This window comes from Thunnus maccoyii, chromosome 6 (assembly GCF_910596095.1).
Source record: "Thunnus maccoyii chromosome 6, fThuMac1.1, whole genome shotgun sequence".
Lineage (NCBI taxonomy): Eukaryota > Metazoa > Chordata > Actinopteri > Scombriformes > Scombridae > Thunnus > Thunnus maccoyii.
The window spans coordinates 3,542,870-3,568,483 of NC_056538.1; the positions used below are offsets into that span (position 1 = coordinate 3,542,870).

At 39.1% G+C, this 25,614-nt stretch overlaps 2 protein-coding genes across 6 annotated transcripts; both read left to right on the plus strand.

Annotated features, from left to right (window-relative positions):
- The first annotated feature begins 143 nt into the window (after nt 1-143).
- Nucleotides 144-12,377, plus strand: LOC121898440 (aldehyde dehydrogenase family 3 member A2-like). 4 transcript variants are annotated; one of them, XM_042413498.1, is made up of 12 exons: nt 150-223; nt 744-832; nt 2,779-2,940; nt 5,024-5,255; nt 6,782-6,867; nt 6,973-7,181; nt 7,383-7,500; nt 8,248-8,389; nt 8,980-9,146; nt 9,238-9,337; nt 9,444-9,682; nt 11,859-12,377. In XM_042413498.1, exons 3-12 carry the CDS (start codon nt 2,779-2,781, stop codon nt 11,871-11,873), a joined length of 1,470 nt encoding a protein of 489 aa, XP_042269432.1. In that variant the 5' UTR covers nt 150-223; nt 744-832; the 3' UTR covers nt 11,874-12,377. The 4 variants fall into 4 exon arrangements, with proteins under 4 accessions (XP_042269429.1, XP_042269432.1, XP_042269431.1 ...); XM_042413495.1 differs by lacking the exon at nt 744-832 and having other exon boundaries at nt 144-223; XM_042413497.1 differs by lacking the exons at nt 150-223; nt 744-832 and adding an exon at nt 1,520-1,626.
- A 499-nt stretch (nt 12,378-12,876) lies between these two features.
- LOC121898722 (aldehyde dehydrogenase, dimeric NADP-preferring-like) lies at nt 12,877-23,741 on the plus strand. 2 transcript variants are annotated; one of them, XM_042414091.1, is made up of 10 exons: nt 12,877-12,971; nt 14,644-14,834; nt 14,937-15,168; nt 17,155-17,240; nt 18,172-18,380; nt 19,683-19,800; nt 19,897-20,038; nt 21,120-21,286; nt 21,379-21,478; nt 23,043-23,741. In XM_042414091.1, the coding sequence occupies exons 2-10, from the start codon at nt 14,679-14,681 to the stop codon at nt 23,354-23,356; spliced, it is 1,524 nt and encodes a 507-aa protein (XP_042270025.1). In that variant the 5' UTR covers nt 12,877-12,971; nt 14,644-14,678; the 3' UTR covers nt 23,357-23,741. The 2 variants fall into 2 exon arrangements, with proteins under 2 accessions (XP_042270025.1, XP_042270024.1); XM_042414090.1 differs by lacking the exon at nt 12,877-12,971 and having other exon boundaries at nt 14,499-14,834.
- The last annotated feature ends 1,873 nt before the right edge of the window (nt 23,742-25,614 follow it).

A 25,614-nucleotide genomic window follows, 5' to 3' on the forward strand; every position in this document is an offset into this window, starting at 1 on the left:
CTTCTATCTACCGCTTGAGGCCGCATTATTCTTATTGTTTTGAGGGAGGCGATCAGCTGGTTGTGTTCTGTAGCTGATTGGTTCTTTTTCTTGAGTGACACACCTTTAGACCAATTGCCAATCCGTTGGGCTGTCGCTAAGAGCACGACCTTATGACATGTTAAAACACAGCTTTTGATTTGTGAAACCTTTACTCTACGTCCTGATTGTGATGCTGCCAGAGGTAGGTCGACAGCAGTTGTAACTTATACTACTTTCAGTACTTTCAAGCAATAGTGATGGTAAGAGGATGGGAAATTGAGAAATACTACTTTTGACCCAAAGGCACACTCACAGACTCAAAAAGCAGGATCATCATGAAAAGAATTTACTGGGTGGGCCTCTTAGCCTTGCAGCCATTTTTTCCCAGTGGCCACTCGCGGTATTGCAGTATTACAGTTTATATTACAGTATAAACTCTCTGGATAATGGGGTAATGAGGATCATGTCTGCAGGCAGGTGCAAGGTCAGGTGAATGGAAAAAGTAGGAACACAATAAGGACAACCGGTGGGCAGGAGGAGAAAAGCAGGGTCTGAAATGATGGAAAATGTATGGAAAAAGTATTGAAAGAAAGCTCTTTATAAAAATGTTTTTCATATACATATATATATATATATATATATATATATATATATATATATATATATATATATATATGAAGAACAAGAACACTAATGGCTAAATTATGGTACTTCTAACACAGGCCATGGTACAGGCTTTGGCAAAAGTGAGGAGACTAACATTGGCAGAAGCAGTGAGAGAGGTTGACCATGGCCAATTAAAAAAGGAAAGGTGAGAGATCGATGGTAATTTTGTTGAAGTAAGAATTTGAAGAGTAAATTAACCAATTGACCAATCTATGAAGAAGTTTTGATTGTTTTTAAAAAGGTAAAAAATAACTTTTCTACTTTTGTTTTGAAGTGAGAAAGACGAGATCTTTATGGCAGTCAGAAATGAAATGGAGAGACGTGGACTACTTGAAATTTCAGATAACAATGGCTGGGTTGTGGCAATACTGTAAATCATTAACATTGCCATTTTCACAAATAGAATAAAGGTTTCACAAATCATGGAGTCTCTGGAGTCTCCATGTTAATGTAGTCCAGATTTGACAGTTCTAAGTATAGTGGTTTTTGATCTGGACCTGGTCTAATGTGGTCTGGATGGGAGAAAATCAGTGAAATCACCCCTTTTTGCATTTTCACAAATAGAGTAAAGGGTTTGATCATTAAGAGAAAATATTACAGTCAAAATGAATAAAACTCAGGATTATGATACCCTTTGACATCTCCTGTCATACTGGAGTATTAGTTTGTTTAGATGTTTTAATACTGAGCAAATAAGACCACAGCAAATAGGCAGAGATAGCAATAAGACTGAAATGCAGTTTACCATGAGTAAGGGCAAAAAGAAATATATTTGTTATGTTATTCACTTCATGAATTAGCTCGAAAATGACCAAACAACGCCATCTACAGGTGTCATAAATTATATGCACCAGGCGAGCAATTCCTATAGCACTGAATGGTAGCCATTTTCAGTCCGGTATCCAGCTAACCTGACAAGCGAAGGAGAGACTTTTAAGGGTAAGACCTGGTCTTCAGGTATCGCATCATCAAACGGCCCTCATATGGTACCTTTAATGCGTTTGTGTACTTGCTATTGTTCGCTATGTAGCAACAGTTTGCAATGCTATAACTGCCGTTAGCAACCAAGCTACACCTGACTTCCAGGATGTGTTTACCCAGACTCGAGCTAGTTGTGTCTAAGTATTGGAAATCTGATCTGGCTCCAACTATTCAAGACTGGAAGTCAATAATGGGAGAGTTTCTTTTTAAAAATCGCGACAGAGAACAAGTAGAAAGTGTGTGGTTAGCTGGGTCTGTAGCATACACTGTAAACGTAATCAGGGGATGTAATGTGTAGGACTGGTTGTAGTTAAAGTTTCTCCGCTTGTATATTTTTTATTTTTTATTGTGTGTGTGTGTTTGTGCGCGCGCAGTGGGGCGGAGGATGTTGTTTTATTCTGGTAATTAAAATATGTGAAATATACTTTATGTAAGAGCCAATAAAAAAACAGATTTCCAAAAGGACTGAGAAAATACTACAACAACTAAAACTGTCTCCTACAGAAATCCTAAAGGGTTTTTAGAGATTTATGGAAAACTTAAAGGATTCTATTGGAAAACATGAAAATCCTATAGGACTTCTTGACTGGGGAAATAATAAAAAATAATTCTTAAAAAAAACACTAGCTAGCTGATGAAGTGACTGGTATGAACTAAGATAAGCTAGCTCTGGTGTAGACTAGCTGTTAGTATTAGAGCGAATATTATACTTGTTTCTCTTAATGTAGCTGAAGGAAATGTCTGTGGTAGCATATGGTCATAAGTTTCAGTTCACTTCACATATAGTGTTCATTCCTTCCCAAGTCTCACCAAACTCTGATTGAAAAATGATTCATTTCAGGTTTTTATTTCTTCTAGGCGAAAGAGAAGCATCTAAACAATATGTGGTTAATGTCATTGACAAAGTAGTTGCATACTCTTAAATTTGATATTCTTCTAACATTAGCTATTTCACAAGTTACCAACTCATTATTTGGCTAACTTGTGGTGGTAGAATTTAGTTTTATTAAGATAACTATAATTTACTAACATTTTTTTTAATAAACCAGAAAGTTAAAAAGGGATTCAAAATGTAACATTAGACCTTGTTATATGTATTTTCTATTTAAGATGTCCCGAGAACAGCTGGTAGTACAACGAGCCAGGAAGTCCTTCCAGACAGGAAAAACTAAACCTCTGGAGTACAGGATCCACCAGCTGAAGAGCCTGCTGCGCTTCATCTCAGAGAGACGGAGGGACATCGCAGATGCTGTCAAAAGAGACCTTGGCAAGGTGGGTTTGTCAAAACCTTACAAGGTTCCAACAGGTCCTAATAATCTGTGAATATGTTGGTATTTTGAGAGGTTTTGGCAATTGGACACATTCCCTGGGGAGTGTGGTGACTGTACCGGCAGCACACTCAAAAGGAATAGGCCTATACAACTTTGTTCCAAAATTCACCATCCTAGATCATTTACAGTCTTATCTGGAACAGCACTGGTTAGTTTAAAGCTCATTACAATAACAGTTATTAACACTCCAGGAGGGGAACAGATCAGAACTGCAGTTAAAAGTTGGATTAAAATAACTCATGGGATTTTGCAGCTCAGGAAACACAGGAGACACAACACGATATTCTGTGGTGCTACTCTGCAGGTTTTGTGGGTGGTTTTGTTTCTTTCTAAAGTTGCTCTTCTAGTTTGCTTCTGTTGTTTGAACAGCAATCATTTAGTTAAAAACTGACGTTGCTCTAAGGCCTTTAAAGAGAAATGCCTGTATTTAAACAAGCACAGCCACCCATCCTAGAAATTGACAATATTGAATCAATTTCCAGTTCAGTGCAGCAAAAAGGTTGAGCTGGTCAATATATACAAACACTATTTCACTGAATACTATGAAGTGTTTTTATTTATTTTTTAGACAAAATAGGATTAGTGGGAGTGTAGAGCTGTATGAAACTGCAACATACTGCAAATTACTATGATGACCGTCACTGAGATCATACAAATAAGTTGTTATGATCAGAAGAACATCAAACACATCCATGAACTTGGTGTTAGTTTCCCTTCAAAATTGGTGGAATTGTTCTAATGTTCCCATATTCCCAAAACACAACTCACATTGACATTATATGCCATTTATGTAGTGATTGTAGACAACAATGGAGTGCACGGTTAAGTGACACACACACCAGCAGTGTCACAACAAAAAAACAAAAATAGCATCACACAGCTCAATTTCCTCTTTGTTGGGAAAAAAAGATCAATGATGGTCAACAGTTTTGGACTACACTGGTTAAATTATTTGTGCATGAAAATCAGTAAAGGACCAAATAAATAGCCATTAAAACCAAATAAAATCACTGCAATGTCCATCTGCCTAATTTTTATCTCCAACAAAATAACAGTATGTTCATACAGGTAGATACCACATATTGTCCAGCCTTAGGTGGTACCATATAGATAGTGATAGTGAAAATGAAAGCAAGAGTAGATTGACAAAGTGATATCTAACATGGTGTCACAACATTGCTTTGTTTTCTGGTAGCGATCATACAGTATAACAGTTTAACAAGGGACTGCAGATAAGAATTAGACTTTGTGGCAAACTGTTGCACAGTTACAGTAATAGTGATTAATGTGTTATAATAAACATGACTGATAAAAAGGGCTGTGCAATATGACGATATATATCGTGTGACAAGAGAAAAATGTCTAGCGTGTCATATTATGCTCTATTGTTTATTTTGTTGTGACACAACGTCCATCTTTTGCGTGGATTACATTGATAAATCACCCATCTTGGCTTTTTACTCGCAAAGCTTTTATCGCATTTACAGTAAGGAATTTAGTCGTCGTCAACTCTCCATCGCTGTCTGTCTTTCCTCTGCTGCGCTGCGCACACACGGAGGACTCAGCCCCGCAGCGCTGAGAAGGAGCAACCATAAATGACAGCAAAACGCAGTAGAGACTGTCTTTATTTACGCTATTTACCAAATGTATGTGCACTCGTTTAATTTCAGCTCAGTGTGAGAGTCTCTGCTGCTCTTTGCTGTCATTTATGGTCGCACTACTCTCCTCTGCTCTCTGTGGTTCACCTTCCATGTGTGCGGGTGAAGTACTCGGGTTGACGACAACTACACTTGTTACATTATTGTAAGTGCAATAAAAGCTTCGGGAGTAAAAAGCCAACTATTTATTCATGTAATTAAAATATGCTATATTGGGATAGGTATCGTTATCAGGATATGAAATGACCTATATTGGGATATGAGATTTAGGTCATATAGCCCTAGCCCTACTAATAAATGAAAAAAACATAGAAGGGTTGAAGGACTGAACTATGCTTCAGGTTTTGTCTCTCCTTCTGCTTTCAGAGTGAACATGGGACGGAGCTGTTTGAGACTCTGGGACTGGAGGGAGAGATCAACCTGGCTATAGAGAATCTGGCAGAGTGGGCTGCTCCTCGGCCCGTAGAGAAGAACCTCCTCACCATATCAGATGAGGTTTATGTGCAGCCGGAGCCTCTGGGAGTGGTGCTCATCATCGGAGCCTGGAACTACCCCTGGGCTGTCACCCTGCAGCCGCTGGTGGGAGCTATTGCTGCTGGTACTGAATATACCCATATACATCTGTAGACAGGTGTAGATGTATGGTCTGTGTGTGGTGTAACTACAGAGGCTACATGCTGTAACCCATTAATGCACAAGTTATGTGTCACCTTGAACTCTACAAACAGACATTCACTGGCATTTTTTAACAATGATACAGAAAGAAATCGTATTATCATCATATCAAAGGAATAGTTCGACTTTTTGGGAAAAATGTATTTGCCTTTATTGATACCACCTTCATGTTTGTACACTTAAGCTAGAGCTGTCAGCAGGTTAGTTTAGCTTAACATAAAGACTGGAAACAGGGAGAAACACCTAGCTTGTTCAAATATAACAAAATTTGCCAACCAGCACCTATAAAGCTCAATGAATTCATGAGCAGATTAAACAAACGAGATAATATGTCTCTGTTTTGTGGGATGTTATGTGCCTGGACCAGTTGCCAGGCAACCAGAAGTCAGGGGCCGGGTGCTGGTAGGTGGATTTTGTAACTTTTGTTTCAGCAAAAAAGCAAATAAGTGTATTTCCCAAAATGTCGAACCATTCCTTTAATTTCTCCACTGAGAAAAAACTCGATAGACAAGAATGCAATGCAGCTGGAACACCTGAAATTTTAACTGGTGCGGCTGCAACAATAATCATATAATGTCCCAGTTTTTACTAGTTAGCTAAAAGATGTGGAGAAAATATTGTGAGCACGTTCACTGTAGGCAGTCCAATACAACAATAACTGCTACCTTTGTAAAGAGTTTACAAGACTGTCAGAGAGCTGTTACTTGAGAATTTTCAGGCCATAAAATGTAATGTTGTTATTGGATTGCATACACATAACACAACATACACAACACAACCCAGCACAACATAACAGAAACATCTGTGTACTTACATTTAACACCAATGCAAATAACTTCACCAGACATTATTTTATCTCTTCTCAGACGTGAGATAACGTGTTAACGTGATGGCTTTTTGTTATTTAGACAAAATTACATAAATGTACATTATGGATTTACTCAAAGTATTCACAGTTCTCTCACAGGCTACATCAGTGATGGATTTAAAAGGGGTTTTTTTTGCCACTGAAGCCTTTACTAATGTTGTACCTCTTTTCACAGTGAATGGCCTGTGACAGAAAAGTTATTAGACAGGAAACTGACATACAAACATAAAAAAGATGTGTTAATTTGTGACTCCTCCTTGTTAATTTATATGTGCTCACATCCTGCATGTTTTGCACTTTTCTGGATATTTAACAGTTGAACCATTTGAAGTTTCATTTGAACATTTTAAGTCTGCAGCTAAGGCAGATTGAAGGAAAGAGACACTACAGTGCTGTATTGTAGTTTCTGAGTGTGGATTCTTTCTTAAACTGGCAAGTTATTCACTACATAAGTGGTTAGGGATTGTTACCATCCTGCTCTTGTGCCTGATGTATTCCTCTCTATTAACCCCCAAGAAATAGATCAAATTACTGCTGCAACACTTACCAATCTAATCTGTTTCTTCTCTTTCATCTGTCAGGTAATGCAGGAGTAATAAAGCCATCTGAGGTCAGCTCTCACTCAGCCAAGGTCATGGAGGAACTTCTTCCTCTGTATCTGGACAAAGTAAGCCTCCTGCTTTGTTGGATTTGATGTGTAAACTCTATTTACATATATGCACATTTAGTGTGAATGAACAGGAGTTCTAATTGCTGGTTACACTCTTCCCAGGATCTGTACCCTGTTGTGACAGGTGGAGTGTCAGAGACCCAGGAGCTGCTGAAGCACAGATTTGACCACATTTTCTACACAGGAAGTAGCGTAGTGGGTAAACTGGTGATGGAGGCTGCTGCTCGCCACCTCACCCCAGTGACGCTGGAGCTGGGAGGGAAGAGCCCCTGCTACATCGACAAGAACTGTGACATCACTGTCGCCTGTCGGTCAGTCTGAATTGTCGAATTAAACAGAAAAATGCTGCCATCATCTACTCCGTTGAAGCTTAAATGACCACCAACAAACCAAATTTCAAATCATCAACAATGTGCTGAAGCGAAGGGACGTTAATTTATGTTAACTAATACAACATAAAAGTCTATCTTCAAGACATCAGAGCGTACCTAATTTTTTCTTTTCCAATGCAGTCGTATCACATGGGGAAAGTTTGTCAACTGCGGTCAGACATGCATCGCTCCAGACTATGTTCTGTGTGAACCCTCCATCCAGAGCCAAGTAGTGCAGGAGATCAAGAAGAGTATCAAGGTTGGTTTAAAAAAAAAAGTTGTTTTCACGCTGGGAATCTGAGAAGTGAAGGGACATTAATTTATTTTAATGTAATGGAAGTGATCTTTATAATTGTTTTAATCCTTAGTATTATTCTCACCACAATTATCTCCCCATATACAATCCTCTGACTGGGGTTCATAGTACAAAATCCTATCAAATGCAGCTGTGTGATCTAATGTGTGTCTAGTTTGGGGTCACTTTGGGGTCAAGGACATGTTTGAGAACAGTAGCCTTATGTAATAGGGTGTCTGTGTAATGTTTGTTGTTGTCTCTCTCCCAATATGGTCTTATTTGACCACTGGTTTGAAAAGAAAATGCACATTTTCTCTGCAGTGATAAATCAGGAAAAGCACAATATTACTACTACAATACTACTGAATATTGCAACATTTTTTATACAATATCCACATATACAACACCAATTTATTACTTCTGTTTGCATGAATGAAACATGAAGGCAAGCAAGGAGTTTATCAAACATCATGATATGACTAGAATTAGGTTGGTCAGAGAGTCATAATATCTGTTTCAGTTACTCTGCAATGAATTGAACAGCCCTAATAGCAACCGTTGCTTGGCACACAGCCACTGTTGTTGTTCACTCCATCATTAGCTGAGAGAAGCTGCCATGCTTTCCCTCCTAAAGGTCTGTAAATTGTCTTTTTATTCTGAGATTACAAGCAATCTGAAGATAACATAAATCTTTTATGTGACACATTGTAGGAGTTTTACACAGATAATCCAAAGAACTTTGATGACTATGGACGCATCATCAACCAGCGGCACTATAAAAGGGTCATTGCTCTCATGGAAGGGTGCACCGTCGCTGTAGGTGGAGACAGCGATGAATCTCAGTGCTACATAGGTATGCGGTGTGAGCCATGGGCCGTCCTTGAAAAGCAGCTGAATTCACAATAAAGTATACTTTTAGTATAAGTTGGTCCGCAGTGCTGGCCAGCGCGTCATTCATTTAAACTACACTATATAGACTGAGGTAGAAGTCAGCAAAAGAGGGCAGCTGATGACTTTGTTTTATCTGCCTGGAGCCTCTACTGGCATGCACATGGATTTGATTGACTTCTTGAAAGGTCACTATGCTCAATGACATAGTGACTCAGAGCACTTAAAGGAATACCCTGCTGAAAATCTTCCATCTTTTGGATGTCAAACACTCAATACCTGTAGATTTCAAAGGTGGCTCTGAGAGTTTTGGTTGGGATTCATAGTTGTAATAGATTCTAGTATTAACTCAGAGTCACAGTGAAAAAAAAAAAAAACACATCAATTCATAGAATACACAGATATTGTTTCACCTGCCAGAATACATACATACAACTGGCCAGCATGTCACCCACACTGAGCCACTTTTAGCTCGTTCTCCCTCTGTATATAAAACAGTGTTAATACATGTTGGTCTGTACTCTTAGTGACATTCTTCCTCCTCTGTCCCGGCAGCTCCCACTGTGTTGAAGGATGTGACGAGTGAATCCAAAGTGATGAAGGAGGAGATCTTTGGGCCTCTGCTGCCCATCATCACAGTGAGCGGTGTAGAGGAGGCCATTCAGTTTATTAATGAGAGAGAGAAACCGCTAGTTGTGTATGTCTTCTCCCATGACAAAAAGGTAAAACCTGCAGACATACTTGTTTCATGTTATTCAAGTTTTTATTGTTTTTTTGTATTTTAAAATGCTATGATGTCTGTTTGATGACTAGCTGATCAAAAGGGTGATAGCTGAGACGTCCAGTGGAGCTCTGCTGGCTAACGACTGTCTGGTCCACTTCACTGTTAGTGCTCTGCCCTTTGGAGGAGTTGGTGAGTGTGTGTGAATATTAAACCTACCTGCAGCTACAGTATTTATCCTCCTCAGTTGTGGGAATGAAGCTGACACACATTTGTGACTCACTTACCCGTTCCTCAGGTAACAGTGGTATGGGCTGCTACCACGGCCGGCACAGCTTTGACCAGCTCAGCCACCTGCGCAGTTGTCTGATCAAGCAGCTGAAAATGGAGGGAGTCAACAGCATGCGTTACCCGCCTCACACCGCCAAGAAGCTGGGCTGGGCTCGATTCTTGCTGCTAAAGCAGGTCAACTTGGGCAGACTGCGCCGCATGGTGCTGCTAGCCATTTTTGCTGGTTTAGCAGCGTTTATTGTGCAGGTAAAGTTCATAAAAGATCACGTCCAAATAAGGAAACAAGGTTAAATGTTGTGATTTGTCTGTAATTTCCCTGGAGGTTTCCTGAAAAGAACAATGCAGTTTGGCACAAGTTACATGGATATTAGAGACAAAATTCAGAGGCAGGTATTTAAACCCAGGGAGATATTTATTGATTATTCATTTATTATTGGACACTTGATGCTGTGAAATAAGTAAAAGACTCTGTGCTAAGTTAATGCTGTTAATGTGAATGAATTAACCAATTGAACACTGCACTTTTTTTGTAGTAAATTATAGTAAACTACGGGAGCTGTGACCTTCCTACCCTGTATGTGGCACTCAGCCATAACCACACTGATTCCCATTGAAGATGTAGATCTTTCAAAATGGCTCACAAGTACAGTAGTTTAATTTTTCCAGTATTTTTTCAGTAATCTCCTAAAACAGCTGGATTTTAACAAACCCAGATAAATAGTACATTGGTGGGGTTGGTCCTTTGGTGCACTAGTGAGATGTGTTTTCATATTATTGACAACAATGGAGCTCATGTCTATGTCTGATAATAAGAAAAATATAAAATATCAGCAGGCTTATCCTTCAGTCTCCTCTCACTGAAGAGGGATCGTCTGTGTTCTTGTCTACTGGAATCGGTGCAACATGCAATCTGTGGTGAAACTAGTTCTACCTTTGTTTTCAGTGCATGTTCGCTTTCTAACACCAGGTGTAGTATGAGTTGGAGTCAAAAGCAGGTTCCTTGTTTATTAACCATGTGTAAGCAGAGTTTGTGCAAACTGCACACATGCACATCACTAAGCAAGTTTTACTTGTTAGTCTGCAGGTTTTATATTCTGCAGCTGATTTCACTGAAAAAAAAAAAACAATATCAAGAACATAGTCCAGTTTAAACTACAGGTCATCAGTGCTGAGCTTAATGGTAAGATTGTTCTCTTTCAGGCAACAAAGGAAGAACCTTCTCCACAAAAACAAATTATTATTATCTTGTGCCTTATGCTTCTTAAACCTTAAACCCCTGATTAAGATTATTACAAGTTGTCAATAAAAATCATATAAAAATCACATCCAGGAAACACTTTGAAAACAAGCTAAGAGCTATAAAATAAATAGGACTACCAAACATTAGACTGCCAAACAAATGAATGAGAATAACACATTTATTCCAAGACACTTAAAGCCCAAAGAGAAAGCATACAGTTTCAGCACCTTTTATTTTGTTTTTTAAATGTAATTACAGCAGGTTCCAGGCAGAGGGAGCAGCAGCTGTTAAAGTACTTTCACCTACTTTAATGTGGAATAATTCATATACAGTATATGAGTCCTGGAAATAGAGGGCATAGCTGTCCACATGTTTTGGGTGAACTGATTGACATAAATGAATAAACCGACAGTTGTTGTAAACCAAGAATCATTTTATAGAACAGTGTCTCATGTATGTCCAACATCCATTAAATGTCATTAATCAGCACTAATGATCCTCAACACACAGCAGCAAGATGTTGTTGTCTGCTAAGTGCTGATTCTTTAATAATTGACACACTTTGTTGTGCTTTTGTCTAAACTGACTGAAGTCTGTTTTCACACTAATGGACAGAAGGCATAGAGAGACATGAAGGCATCACTGAGCACATAGTAGTTGTGGCACCTCACTTAGACTTTACATAACAAGTTTGTTTTACATAACAATTGAAAGAAATTAAAGACAGATGCATTTTTTTAACAGTGGGAGAATTGTATGACGACTGTTCACAGAATTTTATAATGTCAGATACATTTTCCCAAGATAACCAAATATGAGCACCCACCACACACACACACACACACACACACACACACCACATACCCACAGTCCTACAGGCTTGTACCCTCACACAACAATGGCTTTGTCTCCGACAGACAATGTGTGGTGTTGTCCAGGAAATCTAACCACATAATGCCCCCTCATCTACCCTCCCTTTTAATTACCCAGCATGCTTCGCTCTCCTCTGCTAAATGGCCTCTTTTGTTTTGGTCAACCCCACCACTTTTGTTGACATCCACACTTGTTATGCTCCCGTGACCTGCTAAAAGTATCTGTGTATTTCAAACAGGGGTCTGTTCAAAAGGCAGGTTTTGCCTCTGTGTCTTTACACTCTTATGTTGTGTCTCATGTTTCTCGCAGAGGTTCCTGCAATGAAGCTGTGGAGCAGAAACTGGCAGCCTGTGTTGAACACCGCTCTGGTGCAGATCCTGGGACAGCCACACAGACTCCTGCCCTGTAGTGAAATGTAGCACTCCTATAATTGACTGGTCCATGTCATTGCATTTCTATATTATATCAGGTCATGTAACTGATTGAAAGCCTTTAAAAATATGTTTTTCTAATCTCCTCTCTGTTACAGTTTAAGGTGCTAAAGAAGATTTTATTGTATTATATAAATATAGTCTGTAATAATTTTATTTAACCTGGCAAAGATTTTAAGTTCAGATTCTAAAAATGATAAAACATTCATAAGAATGATTTTACTACGCTCCAAAAACTGTAAAAAATTTTACACACTTTAAACTAGCTTCTACATCACAGTGAATATCATGACTGCTTATAATGATGCCATTTCTTATCTCTGATTTACATTACAGTTTAATTAATGATAATATTGTGATGCACACTTTCTGCAATAAAACCTCAAGAAAAAGTTTATTATGATGAATTGTTTTGTTAGTTGTTTATCGCCTGATGGAAACTGATTTATGAGTTGAAGGTGAATCTCCTAACAGTGGCATATTACTAACAAGATCCCCAGGTTAGTGTAATTTATGACATGCCTATGACTGATGCACTGATTAAGATGTATTGACCTCCATGGTCCAGTTGGTAAAAAAAATAGCTTAAAGCTGTTAAAGGAGAAACACAAGTGAGCTACAATGTATTCCCAAACAGCTGCTAAGGCTCTGTGGTTTAGTTAAACCGCACCACTTTGTGTGTGTGTGTGTGTGCGCGTGTGTATATGTGTGTGTGTGTGTGTGTGTGTGTGTGTGTGTGTGTGTGCGTGTGTCAGGGGGTGGGGGTCTGATGTTATCAAGGGTCCCAGTGTCTCCGGCGCTCTGGAAGCAGCTCCTGGTTACAGTGAGCTTGCCTCCCGGTAAACTGATCCTAGATCAGCCTGACAGATGAACAGTGAGCCGCAGCGCGTCAGACACATGAACCGCTCTCACATCACATCACTGTCGGACTATTGAACTCATATTTTATTTTATAGAGAATCCACTGGATGCGTATTTGACCAAAGTCTAGGTAAGTGTGCGTTTTCTTATTTTGTTATTGTTTAAAAAAAAAAAAAAAAGCCTGAATCGACTAAACGGATATTACAAACACAAGTTTATATATAGAGATATAATTTAGACCATCGACACCCACACGCACTGAAAAAAGAACAGGAATGACAGGTATTAATTCAGGAATTTCACTGTCTTATGGATATTTACTTATGTTAACTTAAGATAACATAACTCAAATACAGTAACATGAAAGTCTATTAATACATGCGTGCTGACGGACGTCCAGTGTGAGTACTGTAGCTTTGAGAGTAGTCAGCTCCTTTACTTCAGTAGAAGAAGCAACACTGCAAAAATACTCTGTCAAGTAAAAGTCATGTTATGAAAATATGACCTAAGAAAAAGTACAGCAGTATGAAATAATTCGATGTATTAAAATGGACCCTTTTACTCTCTCATACATTGTAAATGTATTGTAGATATATTAGCATTTTGAAATGCTAATTAGACATACATTAATGCACATTAATAGTATTTCCTATTCATTTTTTTTACTTTTATGTACTGTTGGGTAGTTCAGTCTATAACAATGATTCATATTTTATATGCTCATCATAATATGTTGTGTTTTAAGTAACTAATAGCTGGAAATTGTAGAGGTATAAAGTGGCAAAGTAGTACAAATACATAAGTATGGTGCTTGAGTAAATGTACTTTGTTGTATTTCTCCACTGAGTTCTGACTGTAGGCCTACATGATATCAGATGCAGACAAATGCAATCATTTACCAAAAATACTTTTATTAACAAGAAATCAGCAGGCAAATTAAATTCATCTATAAGTTGGGAAGATCTTTCTAGTTTTTATAAATATGTGTTGTGAGGTTTTATCTGTATGTTACAGTGATAATACTGTTACTTTTACAGCCTGTTTGTAATCTTTTTCAGTGTCATCTATATGGATTTGGGCATTTTGACAATAATCATTTTGGAAGCGAAGTTTTCAAATCCAGCCCAGCTCTGACTGTGGCTTTGATTTTTACTGTCTTTCTGGGAGCCACTTTATCTGCAGGGCTGTTTGCACTTTAAATCCAAGCAAAGAGTTGAAGCAGAGGTCTTTGCATTTTGATGTTGAATAGTGTACAACTAAAAAGGTCAAAGAATTTGTGAGGCCTAAGAGGACACAACAAACCTGGAAGGCTGAATTGGGCCTTAGATTTTGGAAATCTAACTGTGGGTTTAGAAGAGTGTTGTCATTTGCAGCCTGCCTTAAAGAATAAACTGCACTGAGCAGACAGAATTAACTCTGTTTGTCCCAGTTTTTATTTTGAAGTACTCTACAGTTAAATGGTAAATGGACTGCATTTATTTAGTGGCTTTATAGAGCTTTACACTACATGCCACATTCACCCATTCACACACACTAGTGGCAGTGGCTGCCATGCAAGGTGCCAACCTGCTCATCAGGAGGATCTAATCATTCACACTCACACACACACATTGATGGCACAGTCTTCAGGAGCAATTCGGGGTCCAGTATCTTGCCCAAGGACACTTCGACATGTGGACTGGAGGAGCCGGGGATCAAACCATCAATACTCCAATTAGTGAACAACTTGCTCTACCTCCAGAGTCACAGCCGCCCCTAAGTTGCACACTGTAGAACTGCTGTCATGTATCTTATATCTACAGTTCCAGAGGCTCTTTGCTGTGCTCCAGGTGTCTATATGGAGAGGCAGGCGGTGAAGCGGGCCAAGGAGGCCTTCCTGAGCGGCAGGACTCGGCCTGTGGAGTTCAGACTGCAGCAGCTCAATGCCCTGCAGAGGATGATCACTGAGAAAGAGACCGAGATCTCCACTGCTCTCAAACAGGACATCAACAGGGTGAGTGAAGACACCAGACACTACTGCATGTAACATGTAACGTATGTTCCTGTTATACATTACATGATTGACCCTGACTGGTGTGCGCTGGATTTCCTACAGAGCCAGTACGACACACCGCTCCTGGAACTGATTGGCATTGAGAATGAGATCCAGCTGGCTACAGAGAAACTGGCAGAGTGGGCTGCTCCTCGGCCAGTAGAGAGGAACCTCCTCACCGTGTCAGATGAGGTTTATATCCAGCCAGAGCCCCTGGGGGTGGTGCTCATCATCGGTGCCTGGAACTACCCCTGGGCCCTCACCTTGCTGCCCCTGATTGGAGCTATTGCTGCTGGTAGGGAACCTTTCTGTCCCCTGTTGACCTTCAATACCAGTGTGTACGATTCACCTGAAAATGCTATCTTTCTTTGGTTTAAAACCCAGAGAAATGTATTTTAAAGGTCCTGCACAGCCACACAGGTGTTTTATATTTGTTTCTGATTAGACCTCTGCTCAGGCTGATGTTGGATGGAGCTATGCTGGGGATTATGTGAGGTCACCAAAGTCCATGTACTGATAAAAAAAAATAAAGGAGTAAGTTGTCCTGATCTAACATTAGCAACAAAACAAACAGAGTGACAGAGAAGTCTAAGTCTCTCTGAGGAGAGGTCTAATCAGTCCAGTGACAACACCTGTGTGTGTGTGGACCAGTGCTCTGTAGGGTTTTAAATTCCAGTCTGGATCCTGAAGTTTACAAAGATTCCAAATATATCAGGCTGAACTATGGGGAAATATGTTATAAAGATACACAATATGCTTGTATTTGATTGAATGGAGGAACCACAGTAAATAAATAAACAGTTTTATTTTACGTAGCATTATGGAACTTCAATGAAGTGTTGGGATGAGCAGGCAGAGAATAGTGTGATATTGTCATGCAGTGGGAAAAATCTTAATTTTAAAGCTGCACTTATCAATATTTTATAATAACAATGGATCATGTGACTTCGTGTAATATGAAAAGTGTCCCGACTCTGCAGTTCCCCTCAGCTCTAGTGTTTTAGCATCTTTCAGCTGATTGTTTGGTCGCAACAGTACAGTTTTGATTGGTTTCCAGACTGGCAGGCAGCTGTTTTCAGCAAAAAGCTTTAATAAACCACTGTACACCGAACGGCACACAGACAAAGTTAGTGACTAGCTGGTGAGGATAATGTTGCATTTAGCGGATAAAGAGCCAGATATTTCCCTCAGAAGGTGGTGGAGAGCAAAGCTAGAAGGAGAGAGAATATTGTCACCAAGTGGGCAGAAATGTGACTCCAAATGAATGTTAATGTTGCTCTGTGTCTCCTGGTTATATAAATAGGCAATTGTTTGTTCACCCTTTCAAATATAAAAGGTGATAATATATCAATATTGTGTTTACAGCTTGTTGCTCAGTCGAATGGCCAAAGAAAGTAAATTAATTCAGGTTTAAAACTACTTAAGGGAACATTTAAGAGGAAAATCAAGACTCAAGAGATTGAGATTAATTGTTAACCTATGTCTTTTCCAAGCAGTAACACTGCATATTTCAGATATTCTCTTGGTAATAAACAGAAGGTTTTCAGAGACAAAGCACATTCTTACAAAAGTGTCAGCTTTAGGGCAACATGGTCTGTGAACAGATTAAATAAGAACTCAATAAATGGAGGTTGATTCATGTGTCTGGTAGTTTAAAGTGGACGCTATATATGATTAATGTTGTGTTTAATTTTAGCTAGCAAGCTAGTTGACCCTCACACTCATGGACAGAATCTATTTTTTATACCTACAAAACCAATTAAATCTTTGATAATTTGGTTGAGGTAGACTTTTTAAGTAACGTTTTGCTTTTGCTCCATCAATTTATCTTCACATTGTTGGTTAAGAAGTTTGGTTTAGGGCTATCATTAATATCTATGCTTTTTCTCTAAGTTTACAAAGTAAAAGAACATTCAGGCATTAAGCAATTTAAGGGACTATTGATTTATATTATGATACAAGTATGATAGTTTTAAACATTAGGATGGATAATAATGTATATACTCTGGTTGAGGAGAGAATAATAGTGTGTGGTCAGCTTATTTTACTGTTCATATACAAAAACCACAAAAAAAAACAACAACAAAAAAACCCCAAACAAAGCATCAATTAACTTGTATTTTACAGCAAAGGTTTGAGAAAAATTGAGAGAGAAAATATCCTAGTGTGAACTTTAGTTTGACAACCTTCCTATCTCTGCGTCCTCTGCCTCCTACTTTTCTGCAGTGCATCACTCAATGATCTCATCCCATTCACAGAAAACTATGTTCTGTCCCTGCAGGCAATGGAGCGGTGGTGAAGCCGTCAGAGCTGAGCGAGTACTCGTCCCTCCTCCTCCGGGCACTGCTGCCTCGCTATCTGGACAAGGTCTGAACAACAGCTGCTATTGTTGATGGAATAATGTTGTGCAGAGCGGCTGTAATGTCAAAGCCATGTACCAACACAGTGCAGTACATCATAGATTGTTTTTTTTACCCAGAGGCCAAGTGCCTAATTTATGAGGGGATTCCCTCTGAGTCTAAGAAGACTTGTGAGGACCAAAACAAAAGGGGACTCATAACCACGCTTTGCATTTTTCTGTCTTTTCAGTCTTTGGCATAAGGATGATTGCTTAGTCTGTCTGACTCCAGAAAATTTGGTCCAGAAGAAAATATAATAATTGATAACTATTTGCCTGGTTAGCGTGAGAATTGAAATGGGAAATCTGTCTTGGACAATAAATCCAAGTAATTTGGGTGACCCCCTGGCTTTTCTATCCTCTTTATAGGCACTATGAGATTAAAATGTCCCCCTGACCAATACTAGCGAGATTTAAGATATTTGTTCTTGTTGTCTTGCTCTGTTTCACATGTACTGTACTTAAAATTGAGTGTGAAAGTTCATTTTTGAAAAACCAACAACAAAACAATCTTCACTCAAGGTTCACTTGCTAGCTTTTTCTGGCATTGTCTCCATCAATGGATGAAATATGCACAGTGTGGATTACATGTGGCTTGTCTGAAATGAATCTTATGAAAGTGGGCTCACACCCTCTGTGAGGTCGTAGCATTACTAAAAAAAATAATGTCACTGTTGTTTAGGCAAAATCATGGTTGCTCTTTGTTAAGACTATCCCATATGGTAGAGAAGAAACCACCTCATGTTTAACTGTAGTAGGCAAGACCCAAACAGCTGCCCAAGTAGTAAATACACGGATGAAAAATATAATGTAACAAAATTAAAAGTATAGTTCTGTTAATCTCATAATGTGACTACCAACACCTGTGACAGGAGTCCCTTTCATGTGGTTTATTTTCAGGATCTGTACCCGGTGGTGACAGGTGGAGTGTCAGAGACCCAGGAGCTGCTGAGGCTGAGGTTTGACCACGTCTTCTACACAGGAAGTAGTACAGTGGGCAGACTGGTGATGGAGGCTGCTGCTCGCCACCTCACCCCGGTGACGCTGGAGCTGGGAGGGAAGAGCCCCAGCTACATCGACAAGAACTGTGACATCAGAGTTGCCTGCCGGTAACACTCCACTGACTCACAGACAGGACTCTGATGACAATATGTGAATCATGTTTAAACAATTTGGCCCCATGGTTTATACTCATGCCACCATTAGAATTTAAAACAAGATGACTTTTGTACCCTGGAGGTTTAGCCCTTTCCACCAAAAAGAGACAAATGGCTGCAACAGGAGTTATTGTAGCCACTATGACTGTAGTCCCTGATAAAGTATATGGTTAGCATGAGGCACTGAACACAGATTTAACATTGAGCCTATTGTGTATGATGAGGTGTTACTATGGAATACTGGAGCAAATGATCCACTAGGGATACATCGGTAATTTTGGTATGTATAGTTCTCAGCACCTAAAGGACCATGCTGATGTTTTTGCATGCTTTAGCCAATGAAGTACAAAAGGACTATACGTTTCCACAGTATACCATACATTTACTTAACATTGACTAAACATCTGCTTAAGAACTTGTCACAGTGTGTAATTTGTTGCCATTGGTTTTGTCAGACTTTAGCTTTGGCTCCTACATCTAATATTTAGAAGAAAGCTTATTTTATACAAGAAACAATCTAAGTCACACTGCCCTCCTCATCAAGTCCATGTTTTCATCTGTTGGGTTTTATCGTCCCTCAAATGACAAAAATAGTCCTCAGATGGTTCTGTCATGGAATGCATTAAGCACACTTCTAAAAAACACTGTGATGGGTTACTGTATCTCAAGCAAGTTTCAAGTTTCTGCAAGTTATTGGTTTTTCATTTTAAGTGTAGTAAAACTCATGGAAACCAGTGGCTGCCTGGAAGGCTGAGTTCAGTTCAGATCTCTATTGTCCCATAAGAGGAAATCATTTATACAGCAAGGCAGCATAAAGACAAAAAAACATGAAACATGAACACAATTAAACACAATAAGATAACTGAACACTTTAAAAGTGCTGGTACTATGCACACAATTCAGAATATGTGTAAGCATGGAGCCCAGGCTAACATATAGAAAATGAAATGTAAAATTTACAGAGTGGTTTGGAAAGTGATTTAAAACGATACAAATGTATGCACACCTGCAGTTTAATAGAATAGAGCATACAAACTACTGGTAGTGTATGATCCTTCAGCTTTGGAAGCATTAACTAAGCAGTCTGCCAAAGCTATTGTTCTCTTTTTCTGTAGCTACACATTCATGAATGTACCTGAATGTGACCTCCTCAAAGCATCAGAACACTGAAACATTCACATTGTAGATGAGTCAAGTGTAAATGAAAGTGATCAACACTGTGAATTTGTGCTTCTATACCTTGTGTGTGTGCAGTCGTATCACATGGGGAAAGTTCATCAACTGTGGTCAGACGTGCATTGCTCCAGACTACATCCTGTGTGAGCCCTGCATCCAGGGCCGTGTGGTGGAATGCATCCGACAAACTCTACTGGTACTGTACCGTCTATAAAACTGCTCTGACCTCTCTCACATATCAATGTCCTTAAAACTGCACATTTTGGATTTTTATGATTTTGATTCGCCACAGGAATTTTACGGTGCTGATCCCAAATGCTCACCTGACTACGGCCGCATCATCAACCAGCGTCACTTCAACAGAATCATGGGTCTGATGGAGGGTTACACTCCTGTGGTGGGAGGACAGAGTGATGCCTCACAGCGCTACATTGGTAAGAAGATGCATTTTCAGATCCCACAAAAATATTGTTTGTCTGTCAAGTCAAGTCAAGTCAATTTTATTTATATAGTGCCTGTTATATCCTGTTCATAATCACCAATTAACCTAACCTGCATATTTTTGGTCTGTGGGAAGAAGCCGGAGTACCCAGAGAGAACCCACACAGACACAGGGAGAACATGCAAACTGCCCCAGCCAGCCGGTGTATTTGGAACCCAGAACCCTCTTGCTGTGAGGCAACAGTGCTAACAACTGCACCACCATGCCTCCACTTAATAATAATAAAAAAAACATGACTAATAATAATAGCGGTAGCTGTGGGCAAAAATTACTACTAATAATAGCAGCAGGGGTGGGTGTCAAGCTGGACAGCAGTCGGTCCGCAGCTGAAAGTTTCCTGCAAGACGAGAAGGCACAAAAACTCTGCGGAAGAAGCCAAATTAGTAACATGCATTCATGGTACATCAATGCGTACAGATGGAGAGGAGGAGCCTCAAGCCATGCTTGGAGTTTAGTTAGCTGGTTGGTTTAATCTGGCTTCATTGATAAATATAATTGGGTATCATCTGCATAACAATGAATATTTATAGAGTGTTTCTGAATAATATTACCTAAAGGAAGCATATACAAGGTGAATGGTATTGCTCCAAGCACAGAACCTTGTGGAACTCTGTGTCTATCTTTTGCGCTTTTGCGTGCATGGAGGATTCATCGTTAATGAGTACACTTAGATACGTTAAGACTTTGTGCGCGAGGCACAGCAGCCTGACTTCAGTGAAATTCTTCTTCTGTTTACTTTAGATTTAATAGATTGAAGTGGTTGGGGGCACAGTTTCTATGGGGTTTTGGGTGGGTAACTGCTCTGATCGAAGCACAAAGAAGCGTGTAGGACTGCAGCTCTGCCTCCTGGTCTCAACTCTGGGTCATGGTTTTGGTATGCTTATAAATTCAGCCATATTTCTAGATATGAGAGGAGCTCCATCCAAAGTGTGATGTATGCCATCTTACCTAATCAGACCGGGTCTTCACCAAAAAGTCTGCCAATTTAATGAATGTTGATGTTGCACATGCAGCCCCCACAGTGCTGAAGGATGTGCCCCCTCACTCCAGGCTGATGCAGGAGGAGATCTTTGGCCCTCTGCTTCCCATAGTGACTGTAAGTGATATGGATGATGCCATCCACTTCATCAATGAGAGAGAGAAACCTTTGGCCCTCTATATCTTCTGCTCTGACAAGAAGGTGAGAGACAGCAGGAAGGAGGAGACTTTAAAACAGGTTTAATGTTTAAAACTCCTCTTTATCTTTCTATTTTCCTCTCTCTCTCCCCACAGGCAATAAAAAGGATGATTGAGGAGACCACAAGTGGAGGAGTGACGGTGAATGATGTTATGATGCACTACACACTCAGCTCCCTCCCGTTTGGTGGTGTTGGTAAGACTGATTGAAAGTTCAAATGTCAAAACTGTTGGTTGAAAAAAACAGTGATAATTTCCACAAGTTTCTGGGATTTTATAGACTGAATGATCAATCAATTATTGAAAGAATAATCAACAGCTAAGTGATAAAAATGAAAATTAGTTGCAGCCTCACTGAGTGGAAAAAAGAAAAATTTGACAAACAGCTAAATATTGCAAAATTATACTCACCGCAGCGTCCTTTTATTATCACTCCTGGAGCTTTTGATTGTTTCAGATGATCATCCTCAGCAGATGGAGTTTGCCCAGTTGTCAGGAAATTGTAGATTTTAAATTTCCATTTTGTGAGCACCTCCATGTTGGCTTAAAGATCAAGATTGAGAGTTCAGTCTTGACCTTGGAAACAGCAGCTGACATGACAAAATGGTAACAATAAATATATAAATTATGGAATTATGGGAATTCAGCCTTCGTTTTCTTCCTTCATGGCCTACTCAAAGGCTGCAGAGAAGATGGCTGTATCTATATTTGACAGATGAATCAAATTAATGAATAAAAGTAAGAAGCAACAACACAATGCCGTAATGCACCACAGTTAAAGAAGAGCTTCTGGCTCTGTTTTTATAATGAAATCTTGCAGCCGTTTCAGACTGTTCACATAACATTACAACAACATTATAACAGTAGTTGACGGTGAACATTTTCCTTTGTGAACTGTTTAATCTTTCCTCTATCGTTTACAAGATTGCTTCATTTGTGGCCTCTAAGGAACAGAAAAACATCAAAGCAAGCTGACAATGAAGCAAGCTGAAGCAATGGCCTGATTTTCCATAGTGCAGAGATGGAGCAACATTTCAAATTCTGAGAGTTTAGAATTTGCTTAAGATTTGGGTGTAAATATACTGTTTTCCACTCTTTAGCTGTAAGGGGACTGCATAACTTTTGGAGGAAGACAACTTCACTGTTGCTTTGTAAACTTCAAGTAACTCAAAGCTACTTTAGGTAACATTTTCATGTAAAAATACACTTATGTTGCTCAGGTGGTGCAGAGTTCCTGTCTACCACTGCAGAGATCTGGAATTCCATTCCAGAAACAGTAACTCTGGCAACACCATGTGTTATAAAGGAGGAAGCACATGTCCCTCCATAGGCCCACAGTAGAGTTATCATTGAGAGGGATTGTAGTACAGTGGGAATTGGACATAGACTCCAAATTAAACTCTAGCATCAACACAAATTGACACTTTAAAGGTAAACTACACTGATTTTACACATCAGGTGTTGAGGAGTACATGTGAAAAAAAATAGCACAATGCCTTTTGTGGCTCCAGAGGGAGCTGTGTGAAATCTGATAAACTGCCTCAAGTGATGTCATTTGAGTCAGCATCAGTTGGGGCTGAGGACTATAAGTTTGAAAATGAAAAAAATCCAGGGGTGTGGAATTAGAAAAAAGTGAGGTTACCAGACCTCTGTATCCCACTCCTCATCTCTGCTGGAGGCTTGGTATAGAGCATTACTGGGTAGATACAAGTGAGCTGTGTGAAGATTACAGACACCCACCTTGTTTGTGGCCCCTACAGGTCAGAGTGGTATGGGCTGCTACCACGGCAAACACAGCTTTGATCGACTGAGCCACCAGAGGGCGTGCCTGGTCCGCTCTCTGGGCATGGAGAGTGTCAACCTGGCCCGGTACCCGCCTCAGGACCGCCGGCGGGCACGTAGGGTGCGGATGGCCCTCAAGTCACCCATGATTGACATGTCCAAGAGGACATACGTCTGGGCCGTAACTGTCACCGTCATCGCCTTTGGTCTGTTCATCACCCTGCTGATCATCCTGCTCATAGCCTCAGGCCTCAACTGTACCTGCTGGTACTGGAGAGGCTTTTATAACTAGAGACATGGCAGCCTCCCTTTGTAAAGATACTCTGTCTACCCAAAGAAGAATAAGTGCCTGCTGCAATGATTTTCATGTTGAGAACACATCTGAATCCTGTTTTGAATCCATATATTTTAGGGATGAAAAGCAGGATAACCCTTTAATCTAACTCTTATTGACTCTGTGTCTATTTGTGTCAGACTTTAGCAAAGAGACAAACGTGGTTAAATAGTGTCCTAAAAACACACAATCTTCCCTTCTTCAGGAAATATGAGTGTAAAAACAAATCTTACCATAAACTGATAAACGACAGTCTACTTACAATATTCAACTGTTTAAACATGTATGTATGGAAGTATTTTGCTTGTTTTCTTTCAAAATAAAGAGAATGGTTGATCATTCATCTAAAAATGCTTTCTTCTTTAGACAATACATAATTTTGATGTGTTTTCACAAGATTCCTTCAAAGAACCTTTGAGCGATTTAATCAATTAATTTATTCTTTTTCTACATTTTTAATCATTCAGTTTTTCATCAAATCAATACAGACAAAGCCAAAGGTCATACAATTTGGATAGGATGAAGGTGTTTTTCTAAATTAGTCAGTATAGTTGGAATGGAATTAGCTTTTTATAAGCACATCTTAAAAGTATTTGTTCCATTCATCAAATGAATTCTTAATTTGAGGATCTAAAACATCCTCAGATGCTAAGGGAATATGATTAGTATGATTTTCAGTTGAGTTAAGCATTTTATAAACGTCTCAACATTGTTGCAGAGGATGTTCAGCTACCCCACAGTCATACAAAGATGTAATCTGTGCACACAGACAGACAGTAGAAGAACAAATGTCAAAGTAACAAAGATCAGCTATCAGTGTATTGTCGACACTTAAAAATAGATACATTTATTGAATAGCTATGTTTTGTCCAGCGACCTTCATCAGGCATTTCACTAAAAAAACCAAGCAATAAGCTATCCAAAAACACATACCTGGGAAGGGGTGGGTCTCATTCAAGTGAATTCCAACATTTAAAGATAATGTCAACAAACTCCAAAGCAAGAACAAAATATGTCTTTAGTATAATAAACATCTCATATGATAACTTAAAATATCTATACATTAATAACTTAGAATAGGAAAGATTTTTTGTACCAGATTGCTACCTGGAGTAAAATGCAATCATAATAGTAGGTATTAGGCATTCTAGGGCTGAAACTAACATTTTTTTTCATTATTGATTCATCTGTCAATTAATCCCTCAACTAAACCACTAAAATGTCAGAAATTAGCAAAAAAGAAATGGCCCTCACAGTTTCTTAAAGCCCAAAGTGACGTCCCCAGATCGCAGTAGTCCAAAATAGATAGAGATAGATATTCAGTTTATTATCACATGTGACCAAGAAAAGCAGCGAAGCTTCTAAATTAAGAAGCTGGAAACAATGAATGTTTGACATTTTTGCTTGAAAAAAAATACTAAATGATTACTCAATTATCAACATGGTTGCAGATGAATTTTCGTGGATTGACTAATCGATTAATCAATTATCATAGCTGTTTCAGATCTAGACAAATCTAACCTGAAATTAGGACACAGCCACAGTTTATGAAATTCATTAAAAGAAACAGTCAACATCTTGGAGAACAAATTACAACAATTCATAGGTAGAGATTAAGACTGCCTGACAGTGAAACTCTTTTATTTCCTCTCTTACCTGCTGATGCTGAAGACAGCAATGTAACTTTATATAACTGTTAATATAAACCTTATATAAGTACTACCATATTATGTAATCTCAACTTCCACAACATAAAATGTAACATAAAAACCCATCTAGGTTTAATTCCTAAAAGATAAGTCTGTTGACCATGGGTCCTTCCATTTAGTCTATTACTGTCATGACCACAAGAGGTCACTGTTTGTATTGAGTTTAGACAGATGAGTGTCAACAGAGATCATACATGTATCATGATTAAACTTGTCATGCGCTGTGTTTGATTTTTTGTAAAGGAGATGTCATTTTACCTTAATGGCACAATATGATACACATTAACAACAGTATGTTGGTAGAAATGTGTTTATTTGCAAGTTCTCAGTCTGATGAACAACACCGTGTTTGACTAGCAGATGGCGGCAGAGAGCTGAAGAAGAGTGTTTATGGACCATATCATCAGATCAAGGTGAGGAGGAGACAACACAAGGAAGGCAGTTATTGTTCCACTATGCCAATTCTCGTCAACATTGAATTACATTGGCATTAATAGGATTCAGAAT